The sequence below is a fragment of the Heliangelus exortis genome, chromosome 21 (assembly GCF_036169615.1).
Source record: "Heliangelus exortis chromosome 21, bHelExo1.hap1, whole genome shotgun sequence".
NCBI classification, from domain to species: domain Eukaryota; kingdom Metazoa; phylum Chordata; class Aves; order Apodiformes; family Trochilidae; genus Heliangelus; species Heliangelus exortis.
Window position 1 is genome coordinate 7,474,284 of NC_092442.1, and position 16,813 is coordinate 7,491,096.

General features: G+C 44.4%; 1 protein-coding gene and 1 long non-coding RNA gene across 2 annotated transcripts; both read right to left on the bottom strand.

Annotated features, from left to right (window-relative positions):
* Window positions 1–3,882: 3,882 nt before the first annotated feature.
* Window positions 3,883–8,510, bottom strand: LOC139805931 (uncharacterized). Its single transcript, XR_011730054.1, has 2 exons — window positions 8,329–8,510; window positions 3,883–4,435 (listed from the first exon to the last, which is right to left on the bottom strand). It is a non-coding gene; the product is annotated as an uncharacterized lncRNA (long non-coding RNA).
* A 505-nt stretch (window positions 8,511–9,015) lies between these two features.
* On the bottom strand, window positions 9,016–11,829 carry HASPIN (histone H3 associated protein kinase). The gene has a single exon (XM_071764875.1). It carries the CDS (start codon window positions 11,746–11,748, stop codon window positions 9,196–9,198), a length of 2,553 nt encoding a protein of 850 aa, XP_071620976.1. The 5' UTR covers window positions 11,749–11,829; the 3' UTR covers window positions 9,016–9,195.
* Window positions 11,830–16,813: the final 4,984 nt, after the last annotated feature.

The window sequence follows — 16,813 nt, forward strand, 5'->3', positions numbered from 1 at the left end:
TGTCTACCTCTTGTGACAGGTAAACCTGGATTGCAACCCATCCCTACACAAATGGGGAGGCTTTGCAGGGCTCTCCTCTGAGAAAACAGAAACCTTTCACAAACATCAATGAAGAAACTGTTCCTCTCTTTTGTCTGTATGAGCCATGGAGACTCAACCAGGCCATAGGGAGGAGACACCAACAGCTCTTGTCACTTCCTTTGCTTGAACCCTCCCCTTTGTGATTTGGTGAAAATTGCTCAGTTCCTGGCAGGGTTGGGAAGCAACCTTGCAGACCTTGTTGCTTTCAAACTACTCCTTCTCCTCTCTGCAAGCACTTTTCTCCCTGTGGCCTCCCTGCTCTGTGATCTGTCCCCCAAACTTATCTTTGTAATCTTCTTAAAAGAAACTTCCTGCCTGGTTTGTATGGTTCCCCATTCCCCAGAAGGCCCCATTCCTCAGGGGTATAGGTGGAAGCAAGACTTTCTTGTTCCTCAAGTGCTTCGTATGTCTTATTTTGTTGTTGTTTTTTCCCGTTTTGTTTCAAAGCATGATCTGAAGCTGAAGGCAGTTTGGGGAGGTGTATCTGTGTCTCAGCTAATTCCCTCTCTTTTCATCTCTTCCTGACCCCACTTGAAGCTGAGCATATTTTCCATTGCCTCTGTAGCTAGCAAAAGGAGTCTTTGAAATGTGACAAGCAAAAGGACTCAGACAAAGAACAGATGCTTTATGTAAGTCTACATAAGCCACAAAAAGCTGTTTCTGAAGTGATGCAGCTGGCAAATTGCTCAGCTGGACTGTTCCTAGGGCTAGCTGTCAATTTTGGTCTTCTTTGCTCTATTTAAGAAGTTTCATTTGTTGCTCTGGCACTAAAAAGAAACTAAAAGTGTGTGTGGGGGAAAGAGACATTTTAAAAGCAAACTTTGCAACTTCACATCTGCTTCAGCAGCATGAACAAAACTGGGGGAGACAGGACCAGGCAAAGCCTCAGAAAGTCATGACTGTGGCTGCCTCATGGCTGGCACATAACTGTTCTTAAAATGTGATGCAGAGAGTGTTTTTCTTCAAATGCAATCTTTTTTTCAGTTTGCATTCATGAGCTGTGGAGTACTACAGCATTTCTGGACTGCAAGGATGCTCGTCCAGTGTTCTTAACCACAGGGAATCCTCAGAGCAAGAGAGATGGAGGTAGCTAGAAAGCATCTGTGTGGCTTGTTGCACTCTTCTGAGAATGCTTGGAAAATTTACACTTTCTGGGCAAGAGAGCCATGACTCTGGTGCAGGTTTCTCCCCACCTTACAAAAGGATTTCCTATGCAGGTAACTGCTGGCTGCCCAGCATTTGCTCTTTCAGCTCATTTAGCACTTGAAACAAGACCCTGCACTTCCTACACAGCACTCTGATAGTATGAGCTCTCTAGGAGTAATTCTCTGCCCAGGCTATAGTCAGCAGTACAGAGAGATAAGGGATCAACAGAAGCCAAAGAATTGTTAGCAGAAGGGAGAAGAGATGTGCAGAATGTTTTAACATACCCTGTGCATCTGGCCATAAAATGTCAGTATTTCTGACACAAATAATACGCAAAATCAGAGGAACACCAAGTCATGCAAGGGTTGGGGGGTGAACATCTTGCATTAAAATATTACTATGAGGGTGCATCTGAGAGCTGCTCTCTCTTAAATCCTCTCTGTGAATTCATTTAGGTCAATCTGGGCAATTCATACTTTTGAGTGGAGGCAGTTCTGTGGTTAACACTTAGAGAAAAGTGACTGCTGGGTGAACTTATACTCTCAAATACAAATGAATTATGTTTGGCCTTTTATAGGTTCTGGGTTTTCTTTAATTTCTATTGCATCCTCAGGTAGGCAGGCTGGTGGTCTGGATTTTGAGCTTGCACAACCTGGTTTCAGTGTGCAGATCTTGGATAAGGTAAGCACTCTGCATTTCAACCACTCAATGGTTGTACCCTTCAGTACTTGTCAGGAATACAGAGCTGTCCCACAAGAAATGATTCCACTCTTTACACACACATCCAGTCTACCAAGATGTAGGTTACCCAGTATTTGTTCTCTCCCTAATGCTTTGGAAATGTCAGAAGAAATCACAACTTTGGGAAAAGACTGGGAAGAAATGCAGCTAAATGGGATGTGTACTAAATTTGTGTTCTGTTCTCATGGCTCCAGGGGAAAGAGGTCATCAACCGTGGTGTTCTTTTTCCTGTCAAGTTGTTGAATAATGACTTTGTTACTGCTAAACTGGTTGCAGGATCTGTCCCTGAGGATGGTAGTAATAAAATAAATAATAGGGAAGTGATCCACATATAAGTAGATACGTGATGTTTTTGTTCTAAAAATTGCCTTAGTGCTGCAAAGGACACTAATTGTACAACACTATATATAGAGAATTCCAGTGGAAGAGCTGCTTGTCTTTTTCTGGAGCCCAGGTTGGATCTTATTTGGGATCTGAGCTCTGCCCACTTGATGTGAACCATGATGGGGTGACAGAGCTTCTCCTTGTTGGAGCTCCACTTTATCACAGTGGAGGGGAAGAGGGAAGGGTTTACGTGTGTTGCCTGGAGATGGAGGTAAAAACACTGCTAGCGTAAACACTCCTGGTTGGGGATTTTCCAGCCATGCCTGAGCAGTGACAAATAAAACATTCCTCCTCTCTGCTCTCAATGTGCTCTCCCTGTATGGTAGAGGACTGCAGGATGAAGCCAGTGGGTCCTGTCCCGGCCATTAGAGTATAAAAGAGAAACAACTAAAGAAATAAAACCATTCTGTCCCTCAGGGCTACCATTATCACAGCGTAATAAAATCTCGTCTGGTGCCTGTACCTGGGGAGTTGGTTGGTGCAGACCTTGCCCTGCCGAGCAGTGATTGCAGAGCTTGCAAGAAACGGGGGTGCAGGGAGCTGCTGGAACTTTGTTTCCTGATGTAGAAAACAAAATGTTTTGTGGGTCCAGATGCAGGATCCGTTGCACAATATACAGAGTAGAGGTTAATGGCATCAGTTGGAATGAGAAGTGAAATTTAAGAGCAGAGCAAAAGGAAAATCCTCTTTCACGCGCTGCTAAAATTTGCTCAGGGCACCTCCGGGATGGTTGGAAGCAGAAGGCATCTCCTGGAAGTGACATTATGTGCTCCCTCTTGTGGCTTCTGGCTGCAACACGAGGGGATGGTTGCTGTTGGGAAACAAGCTGGGGATCACCTCAATCTGATGCTGATTTAAGAAAAGTCTCCCTGAGGGTGTCTGCTGGCCCCACTGCCACTGGGGGAGCATTTCTGTGCCCTCCATGCAGACGTTTGGTCCAAGCTTCCCCGGCCATTCCAGGAAGTTTTAAGTGTTTTGCATTTCACAGGTGTTACAAAACCATCTCTACAGTGAAGCTTTACTCTTGAAAAGTTTATTTTCCAAAGGGCAAGAGCGAGATCCTGACTTGCATTTGTTGCTTCCCCCTCTTCCTCCCTGCATTTTAGGCAGTCAAAGCCTCTGAAGTTTCTTCAGGACTCCAGTGTTTTGGATAACCCCTGGATATTAGGTTGGGTTTCACTCATGGTCTCCAGGATCTGGCAGTAGGATCACTGGTTCTCCAGTGCTGTGCTCTGGTAGGTAATAAGTGCTGTTTTTTTGGTGTGCTGGGGAAATGCTTTTAAGACAAATATAGAATCTGTGTTCCAAGCACTGTGCAATGATTCTATTTTAAATTTAGCATCAGAGGGACATTTAAAAATATTTCCCAGTGCCAGAAATTATGGAAATTGTAAAACCTTCAGTCCAACTTGAACGTCTCAACATCAAAAGCTTTGAACAAGCATGAGATAGTGAACATGAACCCATTAACACAGATCTAGGTCTAAGAAGACCTTGATCTCTGCAGTTCAGCACTGATAATGTAGGTCATAAAGTCAAAAAGATCATTTATCACAAACCATGCTTCATTTTCAATCAGACATCTGGTAGCTGCGTGACCCATGGAGTTCATGAAGGCTACGACATGGCAGACAGATTTTATTTTATTCTTGCACTTTGTATTTGGAAACAAATTGCAGATAAAGAGAGAATCTGAACAGCTAGATAATGCTTTTATCTAATGGAAACATAAACACTGGGTTTCATTTTGAACCTCTAGCCATATTGGTGTATTTTGGCTGCCTGTTCCTTCAGACTCTTGGGATTTTGTGTGTTCTGAACGTTCCCAGCAGAAACTGGAATTTTTCTAAATAGGCCAGCAAAGCCCAGGTGAAACACCATGGAAATAGTGAGCAGTATATATATATATATAATATATAATTTTTATTATTTTTATTTTATTTTAGTTGTTTGTTTCAAATTATTTGTGAGGCTGCAGATTTCTAATAAAGTTAAAGGTTATGCTTGATATCCTGTCTCCTCTCTTGCCATTCTTCAAGCTAATGTAGCTTTTCTTCACAGTCTGAAATCCAAATAACAGCTTCTGAAAAAAAATCCACAAAGCTCTGTAAAGAGGCAACTCTTTGCTACTCAATAGGAGTCTTTACCACAGTTCAGTGTTTAATTGGCTGTTGATAAAGCCCAGGACAGAGAAATTAGGACATTTAGCACTGAGCAATAATGAACACTAATTACTGTAGTTGCAGTACTGTAGGGATTTTGATGTTAATGGTACATCTGTTTCCTAAGAATAATTCATGAGATTCTTGAGTGTTGGTCAGCATTGCTTAGTGCTTACATACCCAGTATTTAATTATTAATCATCATTGAACTTCTTCAGAAATATCAGCCAATAACAGTATTTTTATATGAGAATAAACTCATAAATAAATTTTTAAAAGTTTTATTGGTAATTTTTATTTGTGAATATAACTATTACTAAAGGAAGTAACCTCATCTCTACAAAAGAGTGTGCCTATATGTGCACAGCATATGTCCATATTTATTCAAGAAAAACATTCTATCTCTGGAAAAGAAATTAATATTATTGCCCTGTGGTGATCCAGGGGTAAGCACCTGGCATTTCTGTAACAAGATCTTATCCCCAGTGAATACTCTTGGTGTTATTGCTCAGAGAGCTTCTCCTGGGAGATGAATTACAAAACACCATAAATTTAGGACTGAATTATCACTAGAAGGTCTTTTATTCCCAGTTTCTCCTTAATCGAGGTCATGGGAATTTTGATTTTCAGATAAGCTCTGTGTATCTATCTGAGGATATTCTGAACCTGCTGTCTTAGAAAAAGTAGGACTGTTAAAACCTCACTTGATCTGTGTTTGCTTCCAGTTCCCTCACAAGAAGGACTGAAACAAGACTGTACTGCTCATTTAACTCTGACAAGTCAGATTCAGTGAGTCATAGCAGCTGAACTATCCAGAGCCTGCATTTAGCATCCATTTAAAATGTCATCCTTGTGTGCAAGACATTTTCTTCAAATTCTCAGACAAGATTTGCTCTTGTTTACATTACTTTCTATTCAGTTCATCCTTTCCATAACATCCTGCTCATCCACCACTCTCCCTGAGTGACTGTGGGCTTTGCTGGGCTGTTCTGGGAAATCCCAGAGGAAAGACCAAGGTTTATACAACTATAATCATCCTAAAATCCCAATTCTGGCATTTAATTTGAACATGGGATTTTGATTTAGACTGATGCACAGCACAGCACCACTGAGTTGCTCAGTTTAGGGAGCCTTAGAACAGTGGGCATTGCTCCCTTGTAAAAACCAACCCTGGGGAGTCAGTAAGATCAAGTGTTTAAAACCTGGCTTGATGTAAAGCAGCAATGAGAAAATGTTGCATAAAGTGTGAAGATGACTGTTTTCTGGAAAAAGAAGGAAGCATTTTCCTGCACACCCTGAAGAATACTGAATAATTAATTGGGCTATGACATTATCCTGTGTGTGAAAGCATTTGGAGGAAATAATTACCAGAGCCAGAATGTTTCAGGCCTCTGATTAAACACCAACCCTTAGGAATTGCATCCCCCCTGTCTCATTTTTCTGTCTGCTTCTAGAAAGAATCATGCTGGGCCACACTGAACGTTTCACTAGTGAGCAGTGGAGATGCCTCATGTGTGACAACCATGGTCCTGAACTCTCCTAAAATCCTGCTCTCCATAAGGAGGCTGCTGAGGTGAGATGATAGAAAGGCTCTTCAGCTAACAGCAGCCTGCTGAAGCAAAACCCAGCACAGCCTCCTATTCATTTACTACCTAAATAAATCTTGGAGAAAGGTCCAGGAAGGGAAGGAGCATTTCAGTCGTTAGGACTAGAGCCTGAATACTGGATTTATCTGATTTAAGACTCCCAAGCTTTTACTGGGCTATTTGTAGGTAATTCATTTTATGGGAGCAGACAGACTCAATTGAATTTCCCAGTGGTTTTATTCAACATTAAGGAGAATTCTTATTGTGTTGGCAGCCATCCTCTCCTGCTCTTCACTGCATTCCTTTAACTTCTCCAATCTTACCCTGTAGCTGCAGACAGGATAAGAAGAGAACTGTAAGCAGAGATTGTTATTTTCACTTTTTCCCTGCCTCTAAATGAAGCTGCTCTTTCATCCTATCTCTACAACTAAGCCAGAGCTGCTCTTCTTTCTAATTCAGCTTATGGCTGGGTTGCTTTTTCTCAAAGCAAAAGAAAGTTTTCATATTCCTGCACTTTCCTTAATGTCTCATTTCTGCAGAAGGGAACGATGAGCAGATATTACACTGGCCATGATGTTTTAACAGTACCCTGGTGAGTTAAAGAGTATTTACATAGTAATCAATATTTTATGTCTTTCTATTCCAGTTTGCAGCAATTTAGCAATTAGATCAAAGCAGATTCCAGAATAAGTCTGCAATCACCATTAATATTTCCAAGTAAGTATTGTTATTTTCATGGCAAAATACACTATGAACTAGAAAGGAAAAAAATCAGAATTCCTACTTGGTACTGTTTATCAGTCACTGGTTACACAAAACCATACTTGGATCCATGTGAAAAATCTTTCCTTCCCTTATGATAATTTTAGCTTTGCTCGTACTTCATTATTTCACTAAAATATTAAGACCTTTAAGGTCCTAATTTAAGTGTAGTTATATTTAAAAGCTTGTGTTTTTTGAAATGGCAAACTGGGTTCTGGCATCCTCCTTCCTCCCCAAAGAGAACAGATGATTAAAATATATAACACAGCTCTGTTCCAAGTAAAGCTTTCACTTCAGATGATGGATGAAAACTTATGTTCAGGGAATTTTGCTTGATTAGGGACTTTCTACTGTTACCATTCAGATTCCTTTCCTGTCACTTTCCTCCCATTAAAATTTATGGACCCTGAGTAGTACCCAGCATTTTTTAAACAGAGAGCACCTTTAAAAAGGAAATCAGGACTCATCTCCAGCAGCCACACTTCATTGCAAGCTCAGTTTAAAGCAAAGGTTTCTGTATGAATTTAATGCCCAGTTTTGTGAGGGGTAGGAGGTTTAAATTTAGTTTAAAAATGAAAGCTGTGCTGCATATTCACAAATCTGCATTAGGAAGCACTTCAAGGCAATGGCAGCTTTTAAAATTTGCAGCAGTGAAGGGCTAGTCCAGCACTGCTTTGCCATGTCACCAAGGGCTGGCACCACTCAGGTTCCATCCCTCTTGTACAGCCAATATTAGCAGTTCTCAAACTGAAATAGAAATAAAATAGAAATAAAGGACCAAGGAGGCAGAGAATAAGGTTGTTTCATCCATCATTTTTTTTTTTTTTTAAAGCATAAATGAAATTAGCAGCATTCTAACTGAAAAACATGCCTTTCATGTCAGACATGCATTCACTGTTTTAAGAATATTAAGTTCTAGGAACAGTTTTAAGAATAAAGTTTTAAGAATATTAAATTAGATTGCATTACTTTAGTCAATTAGAAGAAAAAAAAATGATGGAGAAGATGGCTGGTAAGATTCCAATCTTAATAATTCCAAGCACTGCAGAGTGCCAAGTGACTTTTGTGGTACTAAACAGTAAAAGTAAAGAGTCTGGAACAAGAATAAAATTATCTCATAGGCAGGGGGGGTTGGTAGGGTCTCCAGCTACTTAAGCTTGTAAGAAGTAAACTTCAATGTGTGTTCAAAGAGATGAATTTAATTAATTGGTAGCCTGCATATATACACACAGACAGACTGCACAGACAGCATTTCAGTTCTAATGAATCTCATGGTGCTGCCTCTTAATTACTTAATGCATCTGGGGCATTGGATGTACTCATTTTTAAGAATAATCTAATTCACTTTTCACTTAGTTTGATTTATTGCTCTCTCTAGACCAGTTTCTTGCATGTACGTAAATGCTAGCAAAGGATTTCTTGAAACAAAGAATTCAAATTTAATATAAGTATAGCATTAAATTTACCTCATTTGATCCATCTGCAAATAGGAGTAAAGAGCACTCATCATCCTGTACATTTTCTTCTGTAGATAATTGAAGAAAACTGCTCAAAAGCTACCATCAAGTTACAGATTTGGGTTCCTATCAGCATACAAGGACACAACAGTTAAAAATGGATCAGGAACACAGGTACTTTTTATTTGATTTTTTTTGTTTTTTGGTTTTTTTTGTAACCAGCTACCTCTTCACTGGTTGTTAAGAGGAGAAAACCTCACCATATTACTGCAAATTAGAGTGGTTTTAAAACCTACACTACAGAAACTGTAATTACATTTTGTAGCATCATTGCAGGTACAAATTTTGCCAAACTGAACAAAAGTTCAGTTGGAACAAAACTAAGTAAAAAGGTGGGATTTCTCCTCTCCAGACTAGACTAAGAATATTTACCTTTGGCCTCACTGCCCAGAATTGTGGTTTGTTTTTTTTTTCTTTATAGAAAAAAATAATTTGTAAGTAAGAGAACATATTAAGGATATAACTTTTAATAACCTAAAACTAAAAAGGTACTAAAAAGGTACCACTGTTTCTGTGGAATTCAGAACATTAACTGACCCTGAAGAAGTCTTTCCTCCCTTCTCCTTTCCTTTCTCCTCCCTTCTCAAACGTCACCTCAGATCTTCCCCCTCAGAATCACCCCTCAAGGAAAAGTGAACATATAGAAACATCTTTTTTTGGGTTTTTTTTCAGACATTTTTCATACTGTATTATACACACTGGTAGCCTCATAACACTTCTTCATTATGCCAGCATTCACAAAGATCATACATAAAAACAGCAAAGGAGAAAGGCAGCATCAGGAACTCAGTTCTTGGGAATGTAGGATTCCCTTGCTCACTGGAAGAGGCTGCTCTTTTGTAAAGCCTCATGGGCAGACTCAAAAGTCAATACTTCTTTGTGGAACTTAATGAGCTGCTGCTTTATTTTCTTCATGGCAGGAGTCGATGGCTTTTTCTTGTAGCCCACGGCTTTCAAAAGTTTATCAGCCAAGTAATGCAGCCAGAGGACATTGCTGTGTGGGTGATAATCAGTCCAGCTGTTGGAGTTCTCTGCTTTCATTTGCCTGTAGATATCAAACTGGTAGTCCCCTGTGCCCTGGAACAGTTCTTCATCAGTGGAAAGGTCACAGAACACAGTTAACCCATCCTTCTCCAGCCGAGACAAGGTGTAATCAATGATGTTGACATGAATCCCTGCCGTGGGGATCCTGTGTGCTGCCCCATTTAACACATAACTCAGCTCCTTTACATCTGTTTTCTTTACCAGCACATTCCCCCAGTGCAAATCCCTGTGCTCAAAGTGCAGTTCCTGCTCTGCCACAGCCAGGGAAGCAGTGACCTGGTGCAAAATGCTTTTTGCTGTTACCACTGAACTGAATCTGTTTCTCATATTCTCCAAGTCGCTGCCTCCAAATTCAAACTCCAGGACCATGAAGAGCTGCTTGTCCCCAAAAAAATGTGGCCGGTCATTTTCTGATCCTGTTACTTTGTGATATTTGTCCCAGGCTTCCAGGAGATACTTAGGATAGGCCCCTTGAACACAGTGCACAGAGTACAAGCTGATGAACCCAACTGTCCTGTTCACAGACTCTTCAGATAGAAGACTGAGTTCTTTAGAAATTATTATCTCAGGCAGAATCTCCCCAAAGCTCTTCTGAGCTTCCCCATTTACTCTTTCAGTGCCTTCAATGGGAATTATTTTTAAGGCTACAGGTCCTCTCTCACTATTGATCTGGAACACCTCTCCAAAAACCCCTTCTCCAATTTTCTTGCAATCTTTCATCTTATCTAAAGGAATGCATTCCTCAAAAGTGATAGGCCCCTCCTGTTGGCATTCCCCAAAAACCTTCTCTGCATCTGTAAGCATTATCTCCAGGACAGAACAGGAATCCCTGGGAGCCAGCAGGAGCATGGAGGAAGCAGACCAAGTGCTGCACTGGGCCTTGCCAGCAGATGGGGGTGTGTGGTACCTTGAAAGCCTGGATTTCACAGAAGGGGTACAAGTGGTGCTGTTACAGAAACTCTCTTCTGTGGTAACTTTCTTCTTCTTATGGAAGGACAAAGATGCTTGAACTCTACCCCAGGAATAGGACCTACTGAGGAATGAACAGTCATTGTCTCTTGTATCTACAGACATCTCCAGAGCATCCTTCTTCTTTCCTTTTTTCCTCACTGGCTGTCTGAAAAGGGAGTTATTAGGCTGCTGCTGTCTCTTATTTTTGTGTTTTATTGGACGAAGCCTTATTTGCCTCCCCCACCGACTGGCACTGAAGCCACTGATACAAGCTTTCCTGCAGGTACTGCCCTCTCCAGGAATCACCTTGGTACCTCTATGTTCATTTTCCGAGATTCCTCGAAAGCCTACAGGAGATACTGGCTGCTGGCAGGTAGGTCGAGTATCTGCCTTTTTGTTGTGTTTCATGCCCATCAGCCACTCTGGCACTTCTTGAGGGTCTAAGACCACCACCGGTGAGAGCTGGCAGCACTTCTTTTGGTCACCCTGACAATGCAAGTTTCTGTTTGTTGAACCTCTGCTTAGATCATCACACGGCTCGTCAGAACCGGCCCCGTCACAGGGCACAGGGTGCTGCAGCTCACCACTAACACGAGTCAGTGCTCGAGGGGCAGTGGTGACTTTCTGTGGGGACAGGGGAGTTTGTGCCGGGCAGTGTCCCCGCACCGAAGCCCTCAGAACCCTGCCGGACTTTTCCATCCCGGAGCCCTCCTCGCCTCTCCCGCCCGTGCCTTTTGGGCAGGGCCGCGCACCCCTCCCGGTGTCCGGCAGAGGCGGGAGCTGCTCGGGCTCTCCCAGCGATGACTCCAGCGAGCTCAGGGCGTTGCGGGACGAAGCCGCCCGCTGCCTACGCAGGGGGGAGTAAAGCTCCGGGCTCCCCCCCAGCCCCGAACCGCCCTCCAGGCTGGTGCTGAGCAGCAGGAGGGAGGGCAGCTCGGCGGGCGGGGCGCGGCGGCGGGGCGGTGGCGGCCATTGGGGGGTACTGGAGAGCAGGGGGAGCCGCGCTCCGCGGAGCCGCCTCAGGGGAGGGGCGCGGGGCGGGGACGGGGAGGGCGAGGCCGGGGAGGCGGGGAGCGGCGACCCCGCGGGACGGTTCTCCTTTTCCGCCCCTCCGCGGCGGGGCCGTAATCGGCGAGGGCGGGAGGCGCGTTTACCCAGCGGCTGCCGGTGGCGTTTGCCGTTCGGCGGCGAGAAGTCGGGGTCGTCCGAAGGTGCGGAGAGGGCGCTGGAGCCGGTGGAAACGGTGCTGGAGTTGGAGCTGAAGAACCGCTTGCGGTCCTGAGGCGGCGAAATCCATCGGTCGGGAACCGGCAGCGGGCGGAGGTGCCCCCCGCGCCGCGAGTAGGTGCGGAGGAGGCGCGGCTGGAGCGGCATCGCGGCACCGGCGGAGCCGCCTCGGGCCCGGCCCTGCCTGACAGGAACCGCGGTGCCCGCCCGCCTCCGGTTCAAACGAGATCTCGCGAGAGCAGGACGGGGGGCAAGCAGTACCGGGTCACGCCCACCCGGTTTAACCACGCCCACTCCTTGTTGGCCACGCCCCCTCCATTTTTTCCCTTAAATCGTTGAATTTCGGGAGCGCTGGGTGCCCCGGGGCGGAGGGAGGGAGTGAGGCACTGGGGATGCTGCTGTGCCAGGGGTGCTGCTGCTTTCTGACCCTGCAGAGCAAGGCGGGGTCTGACCCGTTGCAGGGTCTCCAGGAGGCACTCGGCACTTGGAAGAGGCTTGGGAGGCTTCTTCCTTCCATCACAAACTGCTCCTCAGGGAATGACCCTTCCAGCACCGCAAGCTTTCTGTGTCTGTCCGGAGTCACACCTAAAACTATTCACACAAGGCACAGCTTGGTGGCAGCACAGCACAGGGTGTGTGACCCTGATTAAGGGTTTGCGGTGGGAAGGTTTTTTTTTCGAAATAGACTGAAAAGCGAGTGGTACCTCGTTTCTTTTATTTCTTTGCCCATGGTTCTTAAAAAGCAGAACTTTTCCCCTCGAAAATTCACTGTCAACAGAGAACTGGATCTGGGCCTGAAAGAAGAGAATCATAAAGTATCCGAGCATCATGTGGGCAGCCTGGTTCTGTGGGAAAGAACAAACGTGCGATCCAGGTGTTTTTGCTGAGCCCAGATTTAAACCCTGGACCTTTTGAAGCAAACATCTGTTCTGCCATTGAATTTAGTGCTCAGGTTCTGACCATAGGATAAAAACAAGGGAGGGTATTTGGTAGGGCTCTTGCTGTGACCTCCAGCAGGACGAGAGAAGTGCTGACATCTCATGCTGACATCCAGCTCCATCAGCAGCTGCAGCTTCTCTTCTGACTTGGATTTCTTTTCTCTCCCCCCTTGGCTGGTCCTGGAGTTTCTTGGAGCTGCATACACAGAGGAGTCACTCCAAATCTGCATATAGGTGCCAGGGGCTGAGGAAATGAGACTTTCTAGGTGAGAGGAAGGAGCTGTAAGGAGAGTTTTCTCAGGGCTAAATGAACCCATCATCTTCAGCCAACCTTGTTATTCTCCCTTTTTCTCTTTTTTTTTTTTTTTTTTTTTTTTTTTTTTCCCTAGTTTCTTCTCTGTATTAAGTATCCCTCATTACTTGAGTCCCTCTTGTCCTTTCTGGCTCTCAAGGGGGTCAGGTCTTGTAGTTGCTGTTTTCCTTTTTAGATGCTTTTTCCTAAATGCATTACAGGGTTCTGTGAGTTGTAATTTCCTATGAGTGCCATCTGACCATTTAATTCTTTGCAATTGCTGCAGTAGATGCCAGGCACATTTGCAGTAATTGGATGGCACTTAGGGATCAGTCAAGACTCCCAAGACTCACAATCATCCAAACCACAGCTGGGTTTTTGTGCTGTATCCATGGAAGCCTTGCTGTGCCTACTTCTAAATTTAATTGCAATCTGCATTTTTAATAAAATCCCTTGTGCCAAAGCCTTGTCAACACTGGTGGCCTTGAAGTGTGGCCCTGACCTTAGTGCACTCTGCACAGTGATGCCATCCCCATGAATGACATATCTGCAGAGGATTCAGTCACTAAACATCTGACCCCAGGCAGGTTGTTTGGGTCCAGGTGTCATGGGCAGAGAAGCTGCTGCAGATGTCCCAGAGCCCTCTGAGCTGGGAGGGTTGTTCATAAACTTTGTGCATCACACAAAGACATCAGAATGTCTGCAACCCACAGCTTCTTGGTGACAGAGGGTCCCTCTGCTCTTGAGAAGGAAATACCAGACTAGCACAGATTGGGTCCTAAATTCTTTTCCATTCAGGTCTGTTCTCCCAGCACCACTCAGTGGACTGGAGGGATTTGTTACTCTGCCTTTGTCTTGCTCTGCTGGGGAGAGATGAGTCTCAGTGCTGCTGGAAGCCCAGCACCAGGTGCTGGTTTTCTGCTGGTGCTGATCCCCCACCCCCTGGTTCATCTCTGAGTTTTGCCTTGGCTCCCTCACTCCACATTTGGATGTCCTGTTAGGTGAGCTTGGCCTGATAGATTTCATCAATTTTTGTGTGTGAAGGTGGGTGGTGACTGACAAGAACTGATGTCTCTTTTTAGTTGTAATTGTAGCTTTTTAATTGCATCCCTGAAGGGGAGGACAGGATGCGTTTTGTGGTGCTATTTTCATCAGGGCTGGTACCAGCTGCTTGTGTCTTTCTTGTGTGTCAGGAAGGTTCCTGAGCCTTGGGCTGTAATTCCCTCAGTGTGCTGAGAAGCTGACAAGTTCATGCAGTGAGTGTGGTGGCCTCAGCCCAGCCTTTCCAACCATTACCATGGGGATGAAGGTTTCTCCTCAGCACCTGTGGCAAGGTAAACTCTGACAGAGCCATCAAGCCAGGACCAGTTTTGTATCTTTCCAGGTCAGGAATTGTAGAAGATGTTGGCAGAGAAATAAAAAAGTGATCTGTCAGACATATTCAAGAGCATGGTTTCCCCTTTAAGTCAGTGGTTAATGTGAATACATTTTATTAAACCCATTCAGCTCTCAGGCATGATTTAACATTCCCCAAAGATGCCTTTATTGGCTGACATCAGGAGATGAAACATTGCAATACAGGACTGCACAGTGCTGCTGTTCCAGCCCTCATTGCACTCACTCTCCTAATGATGTTTTATCTGCATTTTTATTTAATTTCTGTTACCTGACCCAGTGCCAGCTCTCTCACAGAACAGAGCATGATGGATTAGTGTCATAAAATGTGCATGTGTGGTATTTTTCAGATACTCCTGTGGATAACAGGCTTTCCACAGACTCCCTTTCTGAGCAAAAAATAAAAATCTGAATTTTTTTTCTAACTCCTGGAAGAAAGATTTCCATTGTGGGTGGGTGTACAGGGTGCAGTTAGAAGGACAAATATCGAGGCTGATTTTTGTCAGTTTTTCATTAACAAGTAGCAGCTTAGTTCTTATTTACACTGTAAAGTGACTGAGGATTAAAAGAAGCTGAACAGAGCATTTTTCACTGCAGGCTGCACATTTTTTTGTCCTGGCATGGAAACCCCTCATCTTCAGAAAGCAGCTTCTGGTGGATGTTGCTGGATTCCAGGTGCATGTGGTGTGATTCAAGAGCAGCTTCCTACCCCAACGTGTTCAACTCTTCACCTCACTGTCTGGGTTTTTTTAGATGTCCACCTATAACTATGAGAACAAAACCACTAATGGAAAGAGCTGACCACTGCCTTTTCCACTGCTCATTTCCTTGCCAAAATTGTTTATCTCCTATTTACATCCTCTGCTCCTTGTCTGCTTTCTATTTCAGTAGCTGCTCTGGCGCCCATTGCTGAGGGATGATGGATCTGCATTGCTTGGGCATTTGCTGCAGGAGCATTCCCAGTGCTTCACAAACATCTCAGCATCTCATGAGTCACAGTCCTGTGTCTGGCAGGCAGTGCTTCCTGGTGCTCTGACAGCACTGGTCTCTTTTAGGTACAATTTAAAGATATTATTGGGCTGATCTTGAAATGCTTCTCTCCTGCAGTGCCACAGAGGTGACCTCGCTGTGTCTCAAGTGTCACCCTGCCAGGTCTCAAGTTTAATTGTCACAGTTCCTTTATGTGGCATTTATGGCTTTGTCACTGGGGTGGCTTCAGCTCAGGGGCAGCTTCACACCAAAGATCTGCTAAGAGGGGGAGGGAAATGAGGAGCAGTCTGGGCAGACAGGGACATGAACCCTGTGACTGCCTGTGAGTAACAAGAAAGCAATTACTGAGAGCAGTGTGAGGAGTTACAAATAGGTGTAACATGTCAGGAATAAAAAAAAGAGTGGGAGAAAGGGAGAGTTTTGATACCAGAGGAGAAATCCTCCCTGTGAGAATTTCCAGTCTGAGCAAATAGCTCCTCATGGGAAAGGAGCAAAACTGTTTTTTTTTCCATGGAAAATTCAAAATGTTGGACTCAAGAAGGGAGATATCTTGCAGAAAAGCTCCAGCCTCAGTCCCTTGAGAAAGACTAAGAGAAACTACTGCTTTTTTGGCTTTAACTGATAGTGATCAGATTTTTGTCAGGTTATTTACACCCTGCTCCTTCCCCCCTGGAATGAAACTGCTCACGTTTTAACAACCCACAGGTACTCTGGGAAACACACCAGTAATGCTGGTTGCAGGCACGAAAAAAAATAAGGCTGTGAAAGCTGGGTGATAAGAACAGTATTTGTAAGAGCATGCCAGGAATAGTGTTGTCAGCAGAAATCTGGCCAGTGCTGAGCAATATCCAGAGCAGTCTGAGGTATGTTTGATACAAATTGAGACTTTTTATTCAAAAACAAATTTGCAAATGTGCTTCTACTTGCTGGCTCTAAAAAACCCAAGGGAAGTGTCAGTTTTGCATCCCCTTTATTTTTCACGGCCAAGCCTGGTTGACATCTTCAGGTCACACCCATAACAGGAACACTTCTCACTCTAAGGAACATTTTTCTGACCTGTGTAGATCTTTTCTCACATTAATTGACCTGGAAAATAATTACCAAAAGCTCACAGCAGACCTGTGTCTGTGCCACTAAGTAAAACCAGGCCAGGAGGCACCACACTGCTTAACTGTGGTCTGATGTGAACCTGTGCAGTCACCCAGACAGGGGAGGAAGATGGGGAGGTCTTTAAACACCTCCTTGTTTAATGTGTGGTTTAAGACTTTTTATTTGTGCTTCAGGCTTTCACCAGGAGGATCTTTAAGCCTGGAACTGGTGACAGTCTGGTCTGTGGGCATCTGGTAAGGAGGGGTGGACAAGGAATGGCCAAGGACCATTTGAGGAAGAGGGAAACCATGAGTAGCAGCTTCTTGAGTGAGAAACAAAGCTCCAGGAGAGGCTTGAGGAGCAGCAGCTTGGTCTGTGAGGTAACTGGGGTTACCCATCTGGGGAGTGGGAGAGGGGAACAAAACCAACCCTGATGCTGAAAGGTGGCTGCAAAGTTTAGAAGCAGAATGCAGTGACCTGGGGTGTGGGATGGGAGCATCAGCTTCTT

What these genes read in the sequence shown, in the direction of transcription:
- HASPIN (XM_071764875.1), bottom strand. Translation starts at nt 11,748, where the DNA reads ATGCCGCTCCAGCCGCGCCTCCTCCGCACCTACTCGCGGCGCGGGGGG.